This window comes from Dreissena polymorpha, chromosome 7 (assembly GCF_020536995.1).
Source record: "Dreissena polymorpha isolate Duluth1 chromosome 7, UMN_Dpol_1.0, whole genome shotgun sequence".
NCBI lineage: Eukaryota > Metazoa > Mollusca > Bivalvia > Myida > Dreissenidae > Dreissena > Dreissena polymorpha.
This window is the reverse complement of record NC_068361.1, coordinates 3,571,317-3,591,632: the sequence shown is the minus strand read 5'-3', so window position 1 is coordinate 3,591,632 and position 20,316 is coordinate 3,571,317. Positions and strand designations below refer to the sequence as shown.

Sequence of the window (20,316 nt, the reverse complement as noted above, 5' to 3'; positions counted from 1 at the left end):
AACAAATGATAATCACTATAAATATTGATAGGATTCAGCCCGATCGACGTAACATATTGTGCTCTAGCAAGGTATAATCTAACGACATATCATAATCGAAAATAGCATCAATCAACTGTCGCCACCAGAACACACATTAACAACGGCTCTTCTGAATTAATAAATAAAACACAATACCAACCATGACATAACTCGCAATGCATATCCATTATATTGAAATTAAATAGAAGAAATTAAAAAAACACAACCTTAAATGCTCACAAGTAAAGCTGTAAACTATTTAGAATCGTATTCAACATTGTGAATGTAATACAAATTAGAGACATCTATATATAGCTGTGACTTCAAACTTGATTTATCCAATATATTTATATTGTCTTAACGTGTGCATGCTCCTCTTTGAAAATATGACCTATTTAACAAACATACACATAATCTTTTGTTTGAAAAAACATAAACACAGCAATATTTCCAGCAACTTATAATCGGGTAGAATTGCATGAAGTACGAGTCCCTCGATGTAAAACTGTAGTAACATCTCCAATCGGCAGGCTCTGCTATATGTGCGCCTATCAGTCCCAAACTAACCACGCCCGTCGGGGATCCATACGTTCAGTCATTTTAACAATGATTTCACCCTGGATGATAATTAGTATTTACATTGTTTTGGTAAGTTGAATACCAGAATATTTCATAAGTCAATTATTCATGTTATACATATTTATGTGGGTACACGACATGATTATAATTCACTAGTCAATCATTAAATAAATACGGGTAATGTGACATGTGTTATGTTGTGTATACTCGGCACTTCCCATTAAGGTCCTCTATTAGTATATGGAAATTAAATGAATTAATGTCAATGGGTCTTGAAATATTTTTCACCGAACGCGGGAAGGACGGTATGGCTGATGATGTCTGTATTCAATCCGACTATTTCATAAACAAAACGACTTTCTGGCTGTCTTCTTCTCTCTTGAAAGCCCTAACCATTTGTTATGACATATTGCCAATCGGCCAATTATTCCCGATACATACGTATATTATAACATGTGTAAGGTATTTTTATAAACATGCACATATCTGTCAACGATGACAAACAGTTTTACTTGTTTTATGTTTTGTTCATACATGTCTAGGATGGATGTTGAACTATACACTGGAAGCAAATGACTTCTAATGGTTTTCCCAATATAAATCATATAGTGTTGTGTCTTACCGTTACAATAATTTTGTGCATTAAACAATATTCAATATAATGCCATCATTTATAAGTTGTCGTAATTGCCTTATTAGTTGTTATTCATCAATAATGGGGGTAGTTAATGCAATGTTTTAATAGTCTTCTATCAAATTCCGTTAAGCGTTCATGTGTGAGAGTGTAGACGTGAACATTTTCTTCTCTGATTGTTTGCGTTTTTTTGCGGATGAGAATTTGACTTTTCTCCAGGACTTGTTTTGCATGAAAGTGACATGGAAGTGACAGTGAATACGGTTGTGCATGTAAATTATTTCAATATTGTTTAAAACTCGCAATAATTGTAAAACATAGCATTTATCTTTGTTCGATACATTTGGAGGTATTTTTACCAGTTGTTTTCATATGTGAGAAGTTGTCAGTGATGTACTGGGTTTGTGAAGCACAGTGGATTATAACGGGGACCTATCAACGGATTTACCAACCTAAGGAAAATGCACATCCCCGGTCGAGCGGTTACGATCACAAAGCGATCGCCAGCTGTTGATGGACATGATTGAACTGAATTAATTACACAAAGACAGAGTCGTGTCCACTGCTCGGGCCACCAACAATTAACCACTCTTGAATCACGTGACATGAAAACGGATAGGATATCAGGTGACGACGTGACTTATGATGATATGGATGGCGTATACATTATGGCTGATGCTGACAAGAGGGCATTACATGAGTACAACGAGCGGGTGGAAATGTACAGAGAAAATGCAAACGATAAGTGTGTACAACTCTTTATGCACAAACACACATCTGGCAAGTACGATTTAGATATACTGAGATGTGAATATTTTGAACATTTGAAAGAAGTAGATCACGATTTTCCCTTTGATCGGAATGTGAATCTTTATAAACGACGAATGTTCACGAGGTCTGGGGAACCGTAGCTACGCGCCTGGCACAGGATCTTTACTATATCATTGACGTGACTGAGAGGGGAGATTACTCTGTGCTTAAAGATATGATTAGTACCGGCAAATCCCGAAAACCGTCTGTATTAACGCATCAATATCAAAGCGTATCCAGTGGAAAACATGTGCCAGTAAAATGTCAGTGTACTAACGAGTTGGCACTTCTTAAAGACATAGTTACATAGTTAATTATGCTGCTTTTAAAACAATCTATCCTTGTCAATGAAAAACTTAGATTGCAACCAATTAGCCAACTTATGTCGACAAATCTCGTAATAAAGGCTTATATCTTGGAGTGTTCGAGCAATTTAAAATTCGTGACGTCATCAACCCTCCAGTCTCTCTTTTCATCATCTCGATGCAAGCTATGTCTCGAGTAACCGAGTGTGAAGTCATAATTTGGCATGTGGAAGTGTACCTAGACAATAGAAACATTATGAGCCCCCCATCTCCAAATCACGTCCCTGACCCTCCCGGATGCGACGTCCCCATTTATAGGACTAGATACGAACGTGCAACATATCGCATCGCTTACACCGAGGAGTCAATGGTCCCCCATTTTGAATGCAAATCGTAATACACAGACAAATACCACCACGATACATGTGCACCCATCAAATGACATCGACGGAAACGACGGCAATTCTAGAGGCGATAGTAAAATTCAACTTCCGGTTGATCATGGAACGTATGTGAAAGGACAATCTATCCCTGTCAGGGTAACAACCCGACCTCGTGACACTTGCGACGGTGATTCATGAAGCGAGGACGAGAACGAGTTTCAGTTAGTAGTAAACTGTCGCGTAGGACGATATTGCTTGATAGGGCTGAGGTCGATTGTGAATACCAGACTCCTTACCACAGAAGTGGAGGAACAGGGCCCGAAGGTGAAGGTTATTCGCGTGTTTCCGATACGATCCGGGGCGGGCGCTAGTTAAATTGACACTGGTTGCAAACGATAACGCCAGCCTCGTTCTGACGGACAAGTTCTGGCCCGAGTACGTCAGATGCCTACCATGGAGATCACGCAAGACACGCATAGAGCATCATGTACCGATGTATGGATCTCGGATTTAGCGGCTTGGAAACGAGCAGCCTAAGAAATCGGCAGGAAACACATGGAGAACAAACAAGCTAAGTAGCGCAAAGAACCCACCACGACTCATGAGAACGGCCCAGCGACAGACTGACAGATAATGTGAGTACAAAGATAACCGTCTGTACTATGACATTCCGACAGACAACCGTTATGTTTGTTTACCCAGTGAAATTGACTGAAGGAGAACACTGCTTAATATCAATGATGCGTGTGAAAACAATTATCTTTCTAACAATAGCTGTTTTGGTCTTAATATACTGACATTGAAAATAACCGGTATTATGTCTAGCGCCTAGTAATGTACATTTCATGGATACTATTCTCAGAGACTATAGTCACCACACCGTTTGTAGTCATGTTGATTAATTGTCATCCTCACGCGTGATACGCAGAGGATAAAAATAAGAAATATGACAATATAAGTTCACCGTTAATTATTGATGACGATAGAATAGCGGGTATACAACTGCAACTCTCCACAGGAAAATACATATTCGTTATTTAAGTTTACCTACCCTGTGTGAACCATCCAAATGAGAAATACCATGACATTGTAAATAACTTGTATGATGGATTTTATAGCGACCAAGGTGACAAAACATTTCTTGGTGATTTCAATGATGACGTTCAATCGCAAATTCACACTTATATGCAGATATGACTATACAAATGTGTAAATGATTGTAATATGTGTGCTATGAATATGCATAACTCCTGCATTGGTCCTAATAATGTATATGTATCGTATGTTGATAAAGTTTCGTCCTTGATTGACTATGTATTTGTACCTTGTGAGATATATGATTTTGCATGTCACTGTGCAGTTGCTGATGATGCCTGTCTTAATAGTTCCAGACACAGATTTATACTATGTTGTTTTGATTTTATAATTTTACTGATGAACATATTGCTAGTAAGAAATATATTTATTGGAAATCTGCTAGCAATGATCATGTAATGAAGTATTGTGAATCTTTGGATGAAGCGCTGCAGATTGATACAGTGAAAAATCGTACGGCCGACCAGTTATACTACAGGCTGTGTGAAGTGATCAATACTTGTGCAAATGACTGTTTCCCAACTAGGCGATTCAGAGAACATTTGACGCCGCTCTGGACGGATGCCCTTACCGCCTTCCACAGTCAAATGGCTGGGTCGCGTGATTCCTAGCAACGAGCTGGAAGACCCAGAGGAACTCAGCATAGCGCGTATCGTCAATACAAGGAAGATAAGACTAACTTCAGGAGGGGGATGCGACATTGTGCGAATCGCTATATAGCCGAACTTGATAACAAGCTAGAACACGATTCTGTGCATGACACTGTGAGTTTCTGAAACACGCTTAATTCCAGGAAGCATGGATCCGGAGCCAACCTTGGCGGCGGTGAACAAATTTAATGGAACGACGTATAGAAGTCGCGAAGATATAGTTGACCAGTGGGCCAAGTATTTCACAGACCTATACACTCCATCCAACTTACATGACTTCGATGCTGAGTGGGAGCACTATGTTAAACAGGAAGTCGATGAAACGTTTCGTGGCTTGTCTCCTGATCAAGACGTCACCGTGTCTCCCGCATTGGTGGCCGAGTGTATTAGACTTTATCGAAGTGAAAAGCATGTGGTCGATATAATATCACACACGAACACTTACTATATGGTAAAGGCATAATCGCTTATAACTTATCTCAGTTATATACTGTTATATTACGGTCCGGATTAATCCTCGATAGAATGAAAGAAGCTGACAGTATTACTTTGCACAAAGATGGACGAAAAAGGCGAGATGAACCGAGAAACTATCGGGTCATAAAATAATCTTCGACCTTGCTAAAAGTGTACGAGATGGTCTTGCTTAACAGGTGTAAAGGCAATATAATTACCTCCATAAGGAGGTTACACGGAGGATTCCAAGAAGGACTTGGAAGCATGATGACAAGTTTGTCTCTACGCGAATGCCTAAATTACTCAAGGGAGCTCTCATCACCTGTGTACATGTGTTTTTGGATGCACGCCAAGCGTTTGACAGGGTGTGGCATGATGGCTTATTTTACATGTAGTCCTCTCTCACTTCCGGAGATTACGCCCATACGCCAGCCATCGACGCTATCTTGTTAGTGGCCTTTCGTGATATGTATCAGAATGTTACAAGCCGCGTGCGTTACCAGGGACTGCTATCAGGGCCACTTCCGGTACTCCAGGGCGGAAAGAGCTCGCCGCTATTCTACCTCGTATATATCGACGGTATCATTTCAGAGCTGGAAGAAAGTGGGAATGGAGTGTGCCTATATGTCATAAACATGTCCGCACCAACTGTTGCCGATGACGTGGTTCTGGTGTCATACTCACGAGCTGGACTTGACAATATGCTCCGAATTTGCACCAGTTACTCCAATAAGTGGCGATTATTATATAATGCAAACACATGTTCTGCTTTGGTATATAGCAATAAGACTTTGATAACTCAAAAATAATTTAATCTCGAAACAGACACTATTCCTGTAAATGTCAGTTACATTCATCTTGGCATTGAATGTAACTCATGCTTGTCGAGAGGCAACTGCATTCAAGGAGCATGTTTGAAGCTCATAGGGAGATATATAAGCGCATGCGCTTAAGGTGTGGAACCTACGACAGTAAGCCCTGTAACTATGAGCACGATATTCAATTCAACAGTGGCTATCTACGGCAGTGAGCTTTGGAATAACAATTCATCAAGTGACCTATTGAAATTGCAAATTACCCAAAACGTCTGTTTAAAACACATGCAAGGATACCAGAAATGCATTTCTACGGATTTCTGTCTAATAACAATACATGCTATACCAACAGTTTACATACTCGAGTGTCAGAAACTCTAATTACTAGGACGAATTTGCAGATTAAATCCACAGTATCTTGAAAAAGATCTATTCAACAACAGACGTATACGATTCCCTGAGATCGACCGTCAATGTTTCGGCTTTATTCCTGATGTGTACAAAATATTGCAAAGATACAATCTTACCAACTATCTACATGCATATGTTGAACACGGAACATTCCCTTCCAAGGGACAGTGGAAGCAAAGCATTGAACGCAATATCGTGACGCGTATCAACAAAGACATTGTAAAACGTTTAAAAGCTAGAGACCCATGGGGCGTAACGGCACATGTTATTGAAACTAATGGTTACTCTGCTTTATGGTTAATTGCAAAGGACAATAAGAAACTCTGAGTCTTGTGCAAAACCCTAATGAATGGTATCGGCTTATTTATAACAAATAAGTTCATGCAGATCTTCAAACTTTGTAACCTCAAAACGGAAAGCCAAATAATCCACAAGTTGTGTTATTGTACTGCTATTGAAGCCGAACGTGAGAAATTGTGAACACTTATACTTGAGAGTTGTGGGATTGAAGACTATAAACGCGTCATCCAGATCAGTGCCTTTGAGCAATGTGTGAACATATTGAAGTTGGGCTCTGAAACATCTCAGAGTCAATTTTTGCACTTTGGTATTGCCGTCTAAATTTGCAAATTGCTACATTAAAACAGCGATTATGCTGCTAATGAATGATAAGAAATATATCCAGATGTATTTATATGTTGTTCTTTTTTTCGTTTTAATGTTATCTCTTATGCGTATTTGATTGTCTATAACGTATAATGTGTCTTTATCTACATGTAAACGTATTATACTTATGCGTGCGTGCGCGCGTGCGTGCGTGCGTGCGCGTGTAAACTAAAATCATTATCATTGACTGTATTCATGTCATTGACCTTTATACTCTAGTTATGTAACATATCTATGTAAATAATATAATGTCTGTATAAAGTTGCTTCATTTGATCTCTTGTATGTGTATATACTCGATTTTATTTAATTATTTATAATCATATGTTATGTCTTCATGAATGGAGGAAAATACAAGTATATCTATCAAAAGTCTATCTATCTAGTTGACATGAAGGAAACTTTTTTTCAACCGGTATGAAAAATTAACGCACTAACCTTACTAATTGAACGTTTAAGTGTAATACTTTAGATCAATTCGGATTAAAGGGATTGTAACAAGTTATTTTGTTTTATACATGTATCGGCAATCATTTGATTGTTATACTTTGTCAAACTTAGTTTGTTAGTTGCGATGTTTAAATGTGTTAGAGTTATGACCCAGTCCTGATTTGAACACGCGTCATCAAAAACCAGGCTTAATAAATATATAACTGTATGATAACAATCGAGTTTTTTAAAATGCCAAACTCAGGATTGTTGGTTGTTCTTATGATGTTGGGTAAGTATCGAAATACATTAACAATATATTTCATATAATGAATAATTGTAACCTGCCATAGGCGCAATTTCTTTATACATGTTCAAACACCACATTATAAAGTTTGTTTAGCAACAGCATTGCTTATTTCAAGCAACACATGTTGCGAAATTGATTCGAGTAGAACCAGTTTAGTATGTTCTTAACATCTAAATCGTATATGACGAAAAGACAACACATGGTGCAATTTTTTCATTTATAATTTAATATCACGCTTGGTAAACCTCTTTAAATATATTGTCAAACATTGCTATTCTCGCCTTCACGAATAACATATATTTTGTAACAATGGTGAGGGTTCATTATATCTTGCATATTTTCAGGTCTTGGGATATGCTCATTTGAAAACAATTACAGATCGGTTAAGATAACCTCAAATGCATGTTCAAGGTATCGCACGCATATAATTTGTATTTGTTGCGAATATGTGCCGATTCATGACCAATCCGCGAATCCTCGAAAACCGAGTTAAGTTGATTTATGTCATTGATAACCTGATGATGAATACAAAATTTACAGCCATATCTATAACTAGTTCTATTTTTCGCAGGGTAAATTGAATTATAATATAATTATAAATTTAAAGAAAAAAAAGAGCTTTCAGAAGACAGCACGTTCGACTTATCGAGTGCTTGACGGAATAAAAGAAAAATTGTTCATATTTAATAAGGTCAAGGTAATATAGTCATATTCTAACTGGAAGAGGACCATAATTGACACATATTGATCGCTAATATTTTAAAGAAGTGGCACATTTTATACCATTCTGAGTTCAAATATATTTTCCACAATATATTGAACATTTGTAAAACAAACTAATAAGATTATATTTCAATTTTGATAGCAATAGCTTGGGTGTGAAACACAATGCCCCTACTGCGCCGCTTTGAAGCCATATCTTTGACCTTTGACCTTGAAGGATGACCTTGACCTAAACCTTTCACCACTCAAAATGTGCAGATCCATGAGATACGCATGCATGCCACATATCGAGTTGCTATCTTCAATATTGCAAAATTTGACCTTTGACCTTGAAGGATGACCTTGACCTTTCACCACTCAAAATGTGCAGCTCCATGACATTCGCATGCATGCCAAATATCGAGTTGCTATCTTCAATATCGCAAAATTTTACCTTTGACCTTGAAGGATGACCTTGACCTTCCACCACTCAAAATGTGAAGCTACATGAGATAGGCATGCATGCCAAATATCGAATTGATATCTTCAATATTGCAACATTTGACCTTGACCTTTTGACCTTGAATAATGACCTTGACATTTCATCACTCAAAATGAGCAGCTCAATAAGATACGAATGCATGCCAAATATTATGTTGCTATCTTAAATAATGCGAATTTAGACCTTTGACATTGACCTTGACCTTAAATGATGACCTTGACCTTTCACCGCTCAAAATGTGCATCTCCTTGAGAAACAAATGCATGCAAAATATCAAGTTGAAATCTTCAATATTGCAAAAGTTATGACCAATGTTGAAGTTTTCGGACGGACGGACAGACGCCATATATTTAACCTTTGACCTTGAAGAAAGACCTTGACCTTTCTCCACTTAAAATGTGCAGCTTCTTGAGATACACATGTATGCCAAATATCAAGTTTCTATCTTCAATATTGCAAAATTTGACCTTTGACCTTGACATTTGACCTTAAAGGATGACCTTGACTTTAACCTTTGACCACTCAAAATATGCAGCTCCATGAGATACATATGCATGCCAAGCATGCCAAGTATTAAGCTGCTATCTTCAATATTGCACAATTTTACCTTTGACGTTGAAGAATGACCTTGACCTTTCACCACTCAAAAAGTGCTGCTCCATGAGATACACATGCATGCCAAATATTAAGTTGATATCTTTAATATTGCAAAATTTGACCTTTGACGTTGAAGGATGACCTTGACCTTTTACCACTCAAAATGTGCAGCTCCATGAGATACGTATGCATGCCAAATATCGAGTTACTATCTTCAATGTTAAAGTTTTCGGACGGACGGACGGACAGACGCCATATATTTGACCTTTAACCTTGAAGGACAACCTTGACCTTCCACCACTCAAAATGGGCAGTTCCATGAGATACACATCCATGCCAAATATCAAGTTTCTACCTTCAATATTGAAAAAGTTATCGCTAATGTTCAAGTTTTCGGATTAATGAACGTACTGACGGACAGTTCACCTGCTACCGGAGGGCATAAAAAAAAGGAAAAAAATATTTTTGGGTGGATGGGTTTCTGGGGTGGAACCTGGCGGATGGTTTGGGTGGAGTTCATTGTGGTATGTCAGGTAAGCGTTGTTTTGTCAAAGAATGAATTAAATCTGATCCTAAATAAAGAATTTGTGGCAATTAAAGCAAATTTATTTATTTGATATTGAGATTCAAGGTCATTCAAATGTCCAGGTCAAATTCAACTTTCCAAATACAGTACCCTCATGATAGTTAGAAAGTGTTTGAAGTTTGAAAGCATTAGCCTTGATACTTAAGAAGTTATGTGCATCTAAATACAAAATTTACCAAATTATCCAAAGTAACTAAGTCAAAAAGGGGCCATAATTCCGTCAAAATGACAACCAGAATTATGCAACTTGTCCTGTACAGTCCAGTTATGATAGTTAGCGAGTGTTTCAAGTCTGAAAGCAATAGCTATGATACTTTAGGAGTAAAATGGACCAAACCCAAAACTGAACCTAATTTTCAATTTTCTAAGTATAAAAGGGGCCATAATTATGTTAAAATGCCAGTCAGAGTTACATAACTTTGTCTGCACAGTCCCCTTATGATAGTAATTAAGTGTTGAAAGTATAAAAGCAATACTTTAGGAATAAAGTGGACTTAAACACAAAACTTAACCAATGTTTCATTGTGCTAAGTATAAAAGGGGGCATAACTCTAAAAATTATGCTGACAGAGTTATGCAACTTAGCATATACAGTTGTATTGTTGCCATAAAGAAGTATTCCAAGTTTGAGTTAATTATCTTTGATAATGTTAAAGTTATTTGACTTTACAAAAAACTTTAACCAATGGCGACGCCGACGCCGGGGCGAGTAGTATAGCTCTAATTTTTCTTCGAAAAGTCAAGCTAAACATTTTTTTAATAATGTTTGTAGTATTAAAATTAATAAGCAATGCAAACGGAAAGACAATGAGAAAACAGAAAATCCCAATATCTTAAATAAGTAAAACCTGGAGCAATTTACATCTATGTCAACAACGTCTCACCTTTAATATTCAGTACTGATACTAAACAATAATATTTATAAACCTATATTTACAACTAAGTTAACTCGCAATCTTACTCTTGCTAGTTCCCTAGTTTCTTTCTAGCTTCTTGATAACTTCGTAAATGATCATGTGGAACGCATGTAAGCCTTTGTATGTACTGTGTCTGAACTTATACATGCATGCATAAATTATATTTGGCTAAAATTATGTATTACTGTTTCTTTCTATAAAATAAAACCGCAACTGTTGAAGAATATTCTCTGATGGTATCTCGTGATCATCACTAGTATGAATATGTATGCATTTCTTACTTATATTAAGCAAAGTCGTGACAAGGTTGACACTGAACAGAGCATGTGGTGCACTTGAATTGGAACTGCTGGTTGTGGTCGAATACAGTGCATTTAACACTTAGGAAGGAACGTGAGGACGGTGTAAGCAATGATGACACCTTTACAAATGCGACATACTGATATCAGTAAAATAAAACAGTCTTCGATATGTAACGTACTGATGATATTATCCTCCGCAAATATTCAACGGTCAACAAAAATAATCATATCCTTTTTACAAAATAAGAGAATTTGCAGGTAACACCTGTTACATTTTATAGCAAATAGTTTTCGGGACTCACAATTTTACTATAATGTTATATTATTTATGACCTTCAGCGCAAGGTAGCTTAAATGCATTTGTAATATCTACATTTCAAAACTATTCTTATTGAATGTCAGTCTTTCGTAAAAGTTTGAACTGTTTAATAACTACTTTTTACAGTGTTTTGTCTCTTTTGACATCGTTTAAAACATTTGAGCTCATTTGTGTATTGTGTTTTTCGAGATGGTATCAACTTACCTCCGCAAATTCACACAAGCCACCCGGGTTAATCAGGCAACTCCAGCAGTGAAAGAGTACATCTTCACCCTAGTTCATTCGGTATCACGCTTTTGCAGCATAAGCGCTTACCTTCTTAATAGCGCAGTTAGATGGTTATAATATATCTGTAAATTGTTTTTCTCAAAAAACGATGCATTCAACTAAACTTATACAAATATACCGTTAAATATTTTTCATTAAACATGGTACATTTAATATTAAATTAAACACTATCCGAATCACAGATAATTGTTTTCGATACGATTTTACAACAGCTGGAAAAGTAGACTGATACGTTTGTACGATGTCGTGGATCTCTGCAAAGTACAACATTAAACTTGTGCAAACGTAATAATTGACATCACGCAATGTATTCGATGTAACGTACATCGTTAAACTATTTTGGTTTTGGTCTTTGTTCATATGTCGTCCTGTTGTCAATTTTTATATTTGTTTGCATCTGGTGAAATAAAGGTAAGTGCTAAAAACCAATATTTCACAAATGTGGAAATTATGGGGGTTTTCTTTTTATTTTGTCGCAGCATTATACAGTCACAGAAACGCATGCGATGCAAGGAAATGGAACACCATCTGGAGTCAATATTTCATAGTTATCTTAGTAATACATGAGCATTTAGTGCTCTGGTGGGGACCAAACAATGTATCTTATTAGGTTAATGCAACTGAGTTGACTAGGAAATAGATAACCGAAGCTATTTCCCTCTTAGTAATTTACCAATAAGATTCGAAATTCGAATTAAATTCATTATAAAGTTGATCGACCACTGACCGTTTTTTTCTGACAATGCCCTAGTTGATCCGAATGCAGGACAGATAGGACACAAAATATTGTGACAATAAAGCAAAAACGACCATTCATTACTGTTTTTTTCTGATAAATGTTTTACATACCTGACAAAACATCAACGTTTGATGAATGAGTATATGGAGTCATATGGTCAATAATGAGCTGTAATACGTTACAAAATTCATGAGTTTAGGCTTTTTTTTATTGCCTTCCCATTTATAAAGATGTCATGTTTCAACATATACAGGTGGTTATTTGCTGTCTAAACATAAGCAGAAATCACGAGAAATAATGTCAGTAAGCTGATTTCCCTCGTTTTCAAGACTTATGCAAAAGTGTTCGTAATGCCAGACAATTAATTCCTCTTCTGAATCAAGCAATCTATGCATAACTAGAGACATTCGAAAAATGTCATGACCTCAGTGTTGGATTTTACGGTATTAACAAACGGTTTGTCGTTCCGATGCTTGTTGTAAATCAATTCGACATTTGACATCGCCCTAATGGTTTTAATTCCTACAGATCGTCGACCCTTAACAGCTCGGTTTGACCCCAATTAAGGTAATCATTTTCTTTTGTGCATCGTTATACTTTGTATACTATTAGTGATGTTTGCTGTTCTTTTAAATGTCCGTTCAAACAACAAACAATGTTGATTTTCAGAGCAATGTGGTCTTCGAACATGTTGAGTCTTAAACATTTACATCAGTCTCAAACTGGTAAAGTCAAATTAATATCAATAAATTCATATCGTCATTAAAACCCACAATTTTGTGCATTGAATGTTCTAAGGCGGTGACTCCATCTTTAATAATATAATTATGTTCACATTTGTATTATCGTATTGTATGGATTGTCTTGTATTTCATTTGACATTGGTCATTTGCCTTTATTAAAAGACAAGCTGACAAGAATTTATCACCAAATATATTTATTTTATTGTATTATTCCTTCATATATAAATAGTGTTTATATCTTTTTTCTGTAAATTAATATGTGGAAAACTATAATATTCAGCAACAATAACAAACAGCACCAAAACACGAGTATAATGTTATACATTTTGTAAATGCTAGAACCATCAGTTACATAATGAACAGTGCTGGCCTCATTCAAAATCCTTGTCCTGATTTGTACCCGAACAAAATTCATAGAAAGAGAAACACAATAACTATCAATCATGAAATTTCATTCGCTGTCAGTAAAGTTCGAATGATGGAAACAAGCAGTCTGAAGTCTGGTTTAGGGGCACTGAATGTTGTCATTAATTTGTATTTGAACAATTGTGTGTCATATATCTATTTATTTATGCTATGGGAAATAGTGCAATGGTAAACGAGTTATATTGGTGCAATACAAAGACTCTAACTCCTGCAATAAATAACCATCATTGCATTTATGTGAATCAATTAATTGGAAAGTGTTTTCGCTGATGTTTTTGGGAAATAAATATAATAGAGAGATAAACCCACGTTACATGTGTTTAATACAATATCTACTAATGACATCACAATTTAAAAAAAACACGGTCAGATGTCATTGTTAAGTTGTTAAGTGAATAAATGCTTGCCACGTGTGTCAAACAGCGCTTCATTGAAATATAGTATACTGTACTTTAAGCGACTGTGTTCGTAACAAAAACCCGTTACACCTTAAGATTAGACGGAATCAATGATGGTGTGCACTTCACCAACGTTATCAATAAAGTTATTCTGCATTTTAAATGGAGTCTATATGTTAAACATATACAATTCAGCAAACAACTTAAAAAAACGAATTATGGAATACACATGAGTAGTGCTTATAGTGAATATAAGTAAGATAGCAAGTGTTACAATGATATTTATTTGTCAAGAATATTATGTCTCGACGACTGTAGGATAAAAAGTTGCCAACATGGGACAAACATTGCTGAAGTATAAACCTTTCATTTCTTTTAACATTAATTGAATGACCTTTTGGCTGTTTTTTTTTCTTTCAATCTAGCAACAATACTAACATTATGCAACTTTAAAGCAACCGAATAGAACAAACACATTCATATGGGACCATTTACCATTTTTTTGTTCAGACAAAAATGTTTGAGACTGGATTTTAATATTGTATATTTTTGTTTATGTCCGTTTTCTTTCAGGTAAGTTATCCAAGTAACTGAGGGCCCCGAACCATATCCGTGCCGTTGTGGCACTTGATTCTTACATACCACCCCTCGCATATCGCGGATACGTTGTTGTACGGTCGGAGGTTTTCATTGAACGGGGATCTCATGTGGCAATCGTGCAGACTTTCTGCGTAGTCGTCGCATATGAGCGATCCTATTATTTCAACATCGTTGGGACCAGATTTACCAGGTGGTAAGAACTCTCCTCCACTGGAATTTGCAATTGAAATAGTCTTTAACATGTGCTGCAATTATATAATGATAGATCAACAGTGGTATCCAAATATCTACAGCTACTGTATGTGTCGTCTGGCCTGTAGATACACGTTTTATATTCATTGATACCATATTCAGAAATCCACTTAAAAATGTTGTAAGATATTAGTTATATTAAATAATGAAACTATATGAACTCAATCAGTACAGCAATTCCTCTTCTTATCCAGTTCGTTTTGCAATAAAAACCTGCTTAAAACATTCAAGATTATAACTTCGATCACAGCCTTGGAACGGTCAATTTAAAGAGTCAGGAGTTTAAACTGGTTGAATATATAACTGAACCTCTCACTTAACCCGGAATTCATTGACAAAAAACGCATTTCTTAAACAATACAAAAAATGTCCTTTTTCAGACAAACATTGAAAACATGAATGCCAAAAACGTGATCCGTGTATCGAATACTACATGCATAATGTAAGCACCAAAACATTTTTAAATTCCCATACTTAGCATGTGTAATATAATTAGATATTTGTATTGTGTGCCTAACTAGATGAGCTTCCTCCGTCCTGGCACTAACCATGTCTTCTATTTATCCCGGTGGCTGCTAAACTGGTATATAAAATATGGCGATGAATGGTGTATCATAAATATAACATTTTACCTTACTCCATTTGGCGTAATCAAACAAAATAGTAAAGTTATTACAGTATGCATGCTTGTTTCAGAGAGGTGAAGTAAAGGGGGTCTGTATGTGCAAAATATCAAACTTATTTCCAATTACATTTGACACATTTTATTATGTACAATAACACATTTGTTGCGACCTGCACAACAAATAACCAATGTAAAACGATGGTCGAATATTATTGAAATGGATAGAAATGAAGAGGCTGCTTACAAGTACTTTATGAAAGCCATGTTCGAATAGAAAACGCATCATGGAAACAGGAATCTCTGCACATCTTTAAAACTGTTTTACATTTAGAATACTCGGATGTGTTCAATAGAACCGTTTTATGGCGATAAATAATTGATACCATATAGGAAGAAAAAACTCCACCAGGTTTGAAAGTTGTTATTTGAAAAGTTAAGGATAACGTCAGCGAACGTTTATTGACAGACACTCTAACGGATAGACAGACGGACCAACGTCAAGGGCGATTGCAGTATACCCTCCCTACTTTACTTCGTAAAAGCTATTATAATAACGTGTATGTGTTGCTTTATTTTGTTCAACCTTGTTCGTGTTATTATCGTTTACATACTCATATCCCATGATTTTGCAAGCTGCATTCGCTGTCACTGTGGTGAGTGTGTAATACACACAGACCGCCCAGTGTCGACCGTTTATCTTCATCAAGAGGATACCATCTGGACCAATTCTCAAGCCTTGGAGTGTGTAGTCTGAAATAAATTTACTTTGTGTTAGTCGTCATCCAGAAATGTGTTATCTAACGAATGTATAAGCTCGGTATTAAACAGTCATAAAAACCTAGATGCATTGTGGGAGGAAACTAAACATCAGACAAAGAGCCGGGCCCAAACGGTTTGAGTGTCCTTAGGCAATGACATATTTGGAAATACGTTGAAAATGTAGATATGTATGCACTTACCTGAGCAAAATAGCGCTTGCTTATCTAAATCTGGTCTCTCACATAGGGATGGACCCATGGGGCCAGCAGAGATCATGTGCCGATGATACACGTGAGAGCAGTTCCGAAGCGGCGTTGCACCTCTGCATTCACTGATTGATGTCTCCCACCCTTGACACATGATTCTTTCTTTGTTATATGCATCGCTGAGACCAAAGGGCTCTCGGACAGCGAATCCCACACGACTGCGATAAGCGATTATGTTTAAGTTTAAAAATTACCATTATATCGATTGTATGTTGAACTGCAATCGGATAAGTTTGTTTTGCAAACTTACTGTTTCATTAATTTGTGGTTTTATTATTTAAAATTACATAACGTGTGATTTAGAAATGGTTTCAGGAATAACCAAGCTTATTTGTACATTGCATGATTGAAACATTAAAATAAAAAAATAAAACATTCGCGAATCCGCATTTAACTGCAGCAATATATTTATGATCCATTTCTTGATATATAGACAGAAACTTTATCAACATTGTGTACAGAGGTAAACGAATTTGAACACTTAGAAAACATGCGTATTATAAATACCAAAGCACAAGAACCAATACTGAAAACGACATTTATAATTCAGCCATAAACAAAGAAGAAAACGTATTTGAAATTGCCGCACCCTTTAAAAAAATAAACGTATCGATATTTACCCATATCCAAGCATAGCACACATCGTTTGGGCAGTGACTGTATCTATATGTCCACGAATGTCATACTCGATGTCTCCGTGGATACCTTTAATCGTTCCTTCGTAAGGTCGGCTGTTAAATAGCGGCTCTATCTTTATGGTGTCACCTATATTATTCAATATACAACGTAATCCCATTATTTTGTTAGACGACCTTTGTTTTAACTATAAGATGTTCAAGTATGCAATTAATATTTATTGAGAAGCTGTCATAAATTGTACCCCGTGCCACGGATACATTGTTGTCTAAATTACACAGATAGAAAATATGATTGCATTTTAATCACTCGGAAATGGCAAAATGTCATTAAAGACAAAGACTACAAACGCCTTAATAACAACGTGATCTTGAAAACTTAATAAGTTCGCATGAGCAATAAGAGAGTATTTTTCTGAAAACGTTTGAAGAAAATGCTTTATGTAGGAACAGTGGCGCACAAACACTGTTAAAGGCAGTTTTAAATGAAGGGCGATAATCCCTTAAAAATAAACATCGCGAAACCATAACACTATTCAATATAGTTCTATGTAGATACAGGCAATGGCTCTGTTTATTCTTTGAGTAAAATCGCATGCTAAGTGTAATATGAGTTGGACATATACTTTATATGTAAGTTTAAACAAAGGGCATTCACTACTGAAAAATATCTAAATCGTGACACATTGACAATTAGCGCTATATATAAGTATTATGTACAAGTGTGACGAAAATGGTAATCCGAATGTAAGAGATATCTAACGAATGAGGAATGCATAGTTTGACGGATCAACGTCTACCACTTATATATCTGTACGGCTTTCGGCGTATGATGATAAGCAATTTAAAATTTAAGGTAATCACACAATAATAACATGAGTTTCATGTTAAAAAATGAATTTTATGTAAGCAAACTAAAGAGGATGTGTTCATTTATGTAAATTAGTTTTTTTTATTTACGGCTTATAAAACATGTTTTCACTAGTGGCGCAGCCACCAATCACAATATCTATTTTCTATAATAACGAGTGGATAGAAAATATACTGTAACCAGCAAACTTCTATTTTAAACTTTCCTTCGTATATTTACCGTTTAAATAAGACTGCGTAACATCGCGGGCATAACAACGGCATAACGTTAAATTACTGATGCCATTGCCTAGTGATTTTCAGTTCTTTAGTCTGTCGTTATTTTTCATAATTTAGACTGTTACTTTCCACTGTTTGAAAACATGGAACTTCATTTCATTGATATTTTCTTAGTAACAATACTAAAGCATACACAATATTGCAATTATTGCATTTGCTTATTTATTCTTATTTTATTTCTATAATTCAAACACCTACATTATTTTTCGCTCTTTGCGATATAAACTTAAACACAATAGCCAATCAATATGCGGATTTACCCTGGCATTCCACGCCAACAACATTGCTGTAGTCACACCCGAGTGTTTGTATACTGGAATGTTGGCACATGTCCAATGAAGTTTCGTTCCCCAAACATGCGATATGATGATTGTAAATTAGTCTTTGCCCTGAACCGAAATTGGAGTCTCGATACAGTTGTGTAGCTCCCCTGTAAGTCAAACAGTTACCATGGATGTAAAAAAATAACACAGAGACAGTTAACACAATATTTGGGGAAAAACAAAAAAACGTATATGTTATATTTTATTTGTCTTTTTTCGATGTTTATGCATAGAATATTCCTGTGTCAAGTGTATTTATAGTAACATGTTAACCTATCTCCATAACCTGTTTGGTAATTTTAAAATATCTAACTACGCCTTGGAGATCAACATTTTATCAAATATTTAAATGCTGCATACGATAGGAAACATTTTCGGCGTACACGACTAATTATACGTTTCTACATTTCTAACGCAGTTTATAACTAAGCATGAGTCTTCGAGTTCGTGGTCATTAAAATTGAACTGAAAACAAAACAAAAACAAAAATAAACAGGTGTGGGCTAATAAGGTCAGAATGTTACTTCATAAACTTGCATGCTATAAACAAATGGGATGGACAATAAATACACGTAGTTTAAGAAATTTCTCAGCAGTATTTCCGAATGGGTATATACTTTTATTTAATTTGCTGCGTTGAGAGAAACACATTAAAACACTGGCTACACCCTTGCACCAAATTTTGAAATGCATGAGTATAGCGTTAAGTATGTTCAGTGTTAAGAAATTGTATATATTCTCTCAATTGTTTAAACAATGCATAAAACAAACTGTAGTCCGCTTACACATTCGATTAAACGTGTCGGTATATTTGTTGTGCTGAAACAAAACTTGGTCGTTATATATTATCCAGTTTGTTTTTTTTACATTAAACCCATTCTGCAGTATTGACTATTGTCAACAGAGATTCAACTATAACTGTAATTTCTTTTTAAGTGTATGTTTTTTAATGAATCCACCTGTATCCGAGCGATGCGCATATAACGTTGGCAGCACGAGAGTCAATTCCCAATGAACAGATTGACTGAATTTGTCCGAATAATTCTACCTCTACGCGACCCTGTAGCGGTGTTGGGCCATCTACAAGCTGGGTAGCTGGAAAAACAACATTATACATGTATGGGATACCATATACCTACGACCGCTTATACCAATTTGATTCAAAAAGAGACCTGCAATATTGTCCTTTAAATATATACACAAGTATTTAAAAACAGCACATTCATTCATAAATATGCCAAATATTTGAAGCATCTGATCTAGACTAATATAACAGTTACCAATAAGATACATGGCGGTAAGTACTTACAAAACACGACTTTGAACAGGAGAAGTGGCAGAAGAAACACGTTCACCATCGCTGCCTGCATTCTGAGATATAAATTCACGATCTGATCTGTATGCCAATTTAGAAAGGTTGAGATAAGAATATTTGACTTTCCAAATGACGTAATCAAATGGTCTGAATATTTTGAAATATTCATTTTATTCGGAACACCGACGAACATACATGCTAATAGCTTGTTTTAATAAATGTCATGAAAATTAATAATCTTAATGTTTATGTTAAACAATAAATAATATTAATTAAATCACTGTTTTCATCTGGTTAATCTTTTGAAATA

General features: G+C 35.8%; 2 protein-coding genes across 4 annotated transcripts in view; one reads left to right on the top strand and one right to left on the bottom strand.

Annotated features, from left to right (window-relative positions):
- Positions 1-20,316, top strand: part of LOC127838346 (neurotrypsin-like) — a 297,353-nt gene that overhangs the window by 91,051 nt on the left and 185,986 nt on the right. The window lies entirely within an intron of this gene.
- Positions 14,349-20,160, bottom strand: LOC127838348 (neurotrypsin-like). The gene is made up of 7 exons (XM_052366049.1): positions 20,001-20,160; positions 19,651-19,786; positions 18,629-18,798; positions 17,205-17,349; positions 16,519-16,742; positions 16,171-16,309; positions 14,349-14,892 (listed from the first exon to the last, which is right to left on the bottom strand). The coding sequence occupies exons 1-7, from the start codon at positions 20,059-20,061 to the stop codon at positions 14,661-14,663; spliced, it is 1,107 nt and encodes a 368-aa protein (XP_052222009.1). The 5' UTR covers positions 20,062-20,160; the 3' UTR covers positions 14,349-14,660.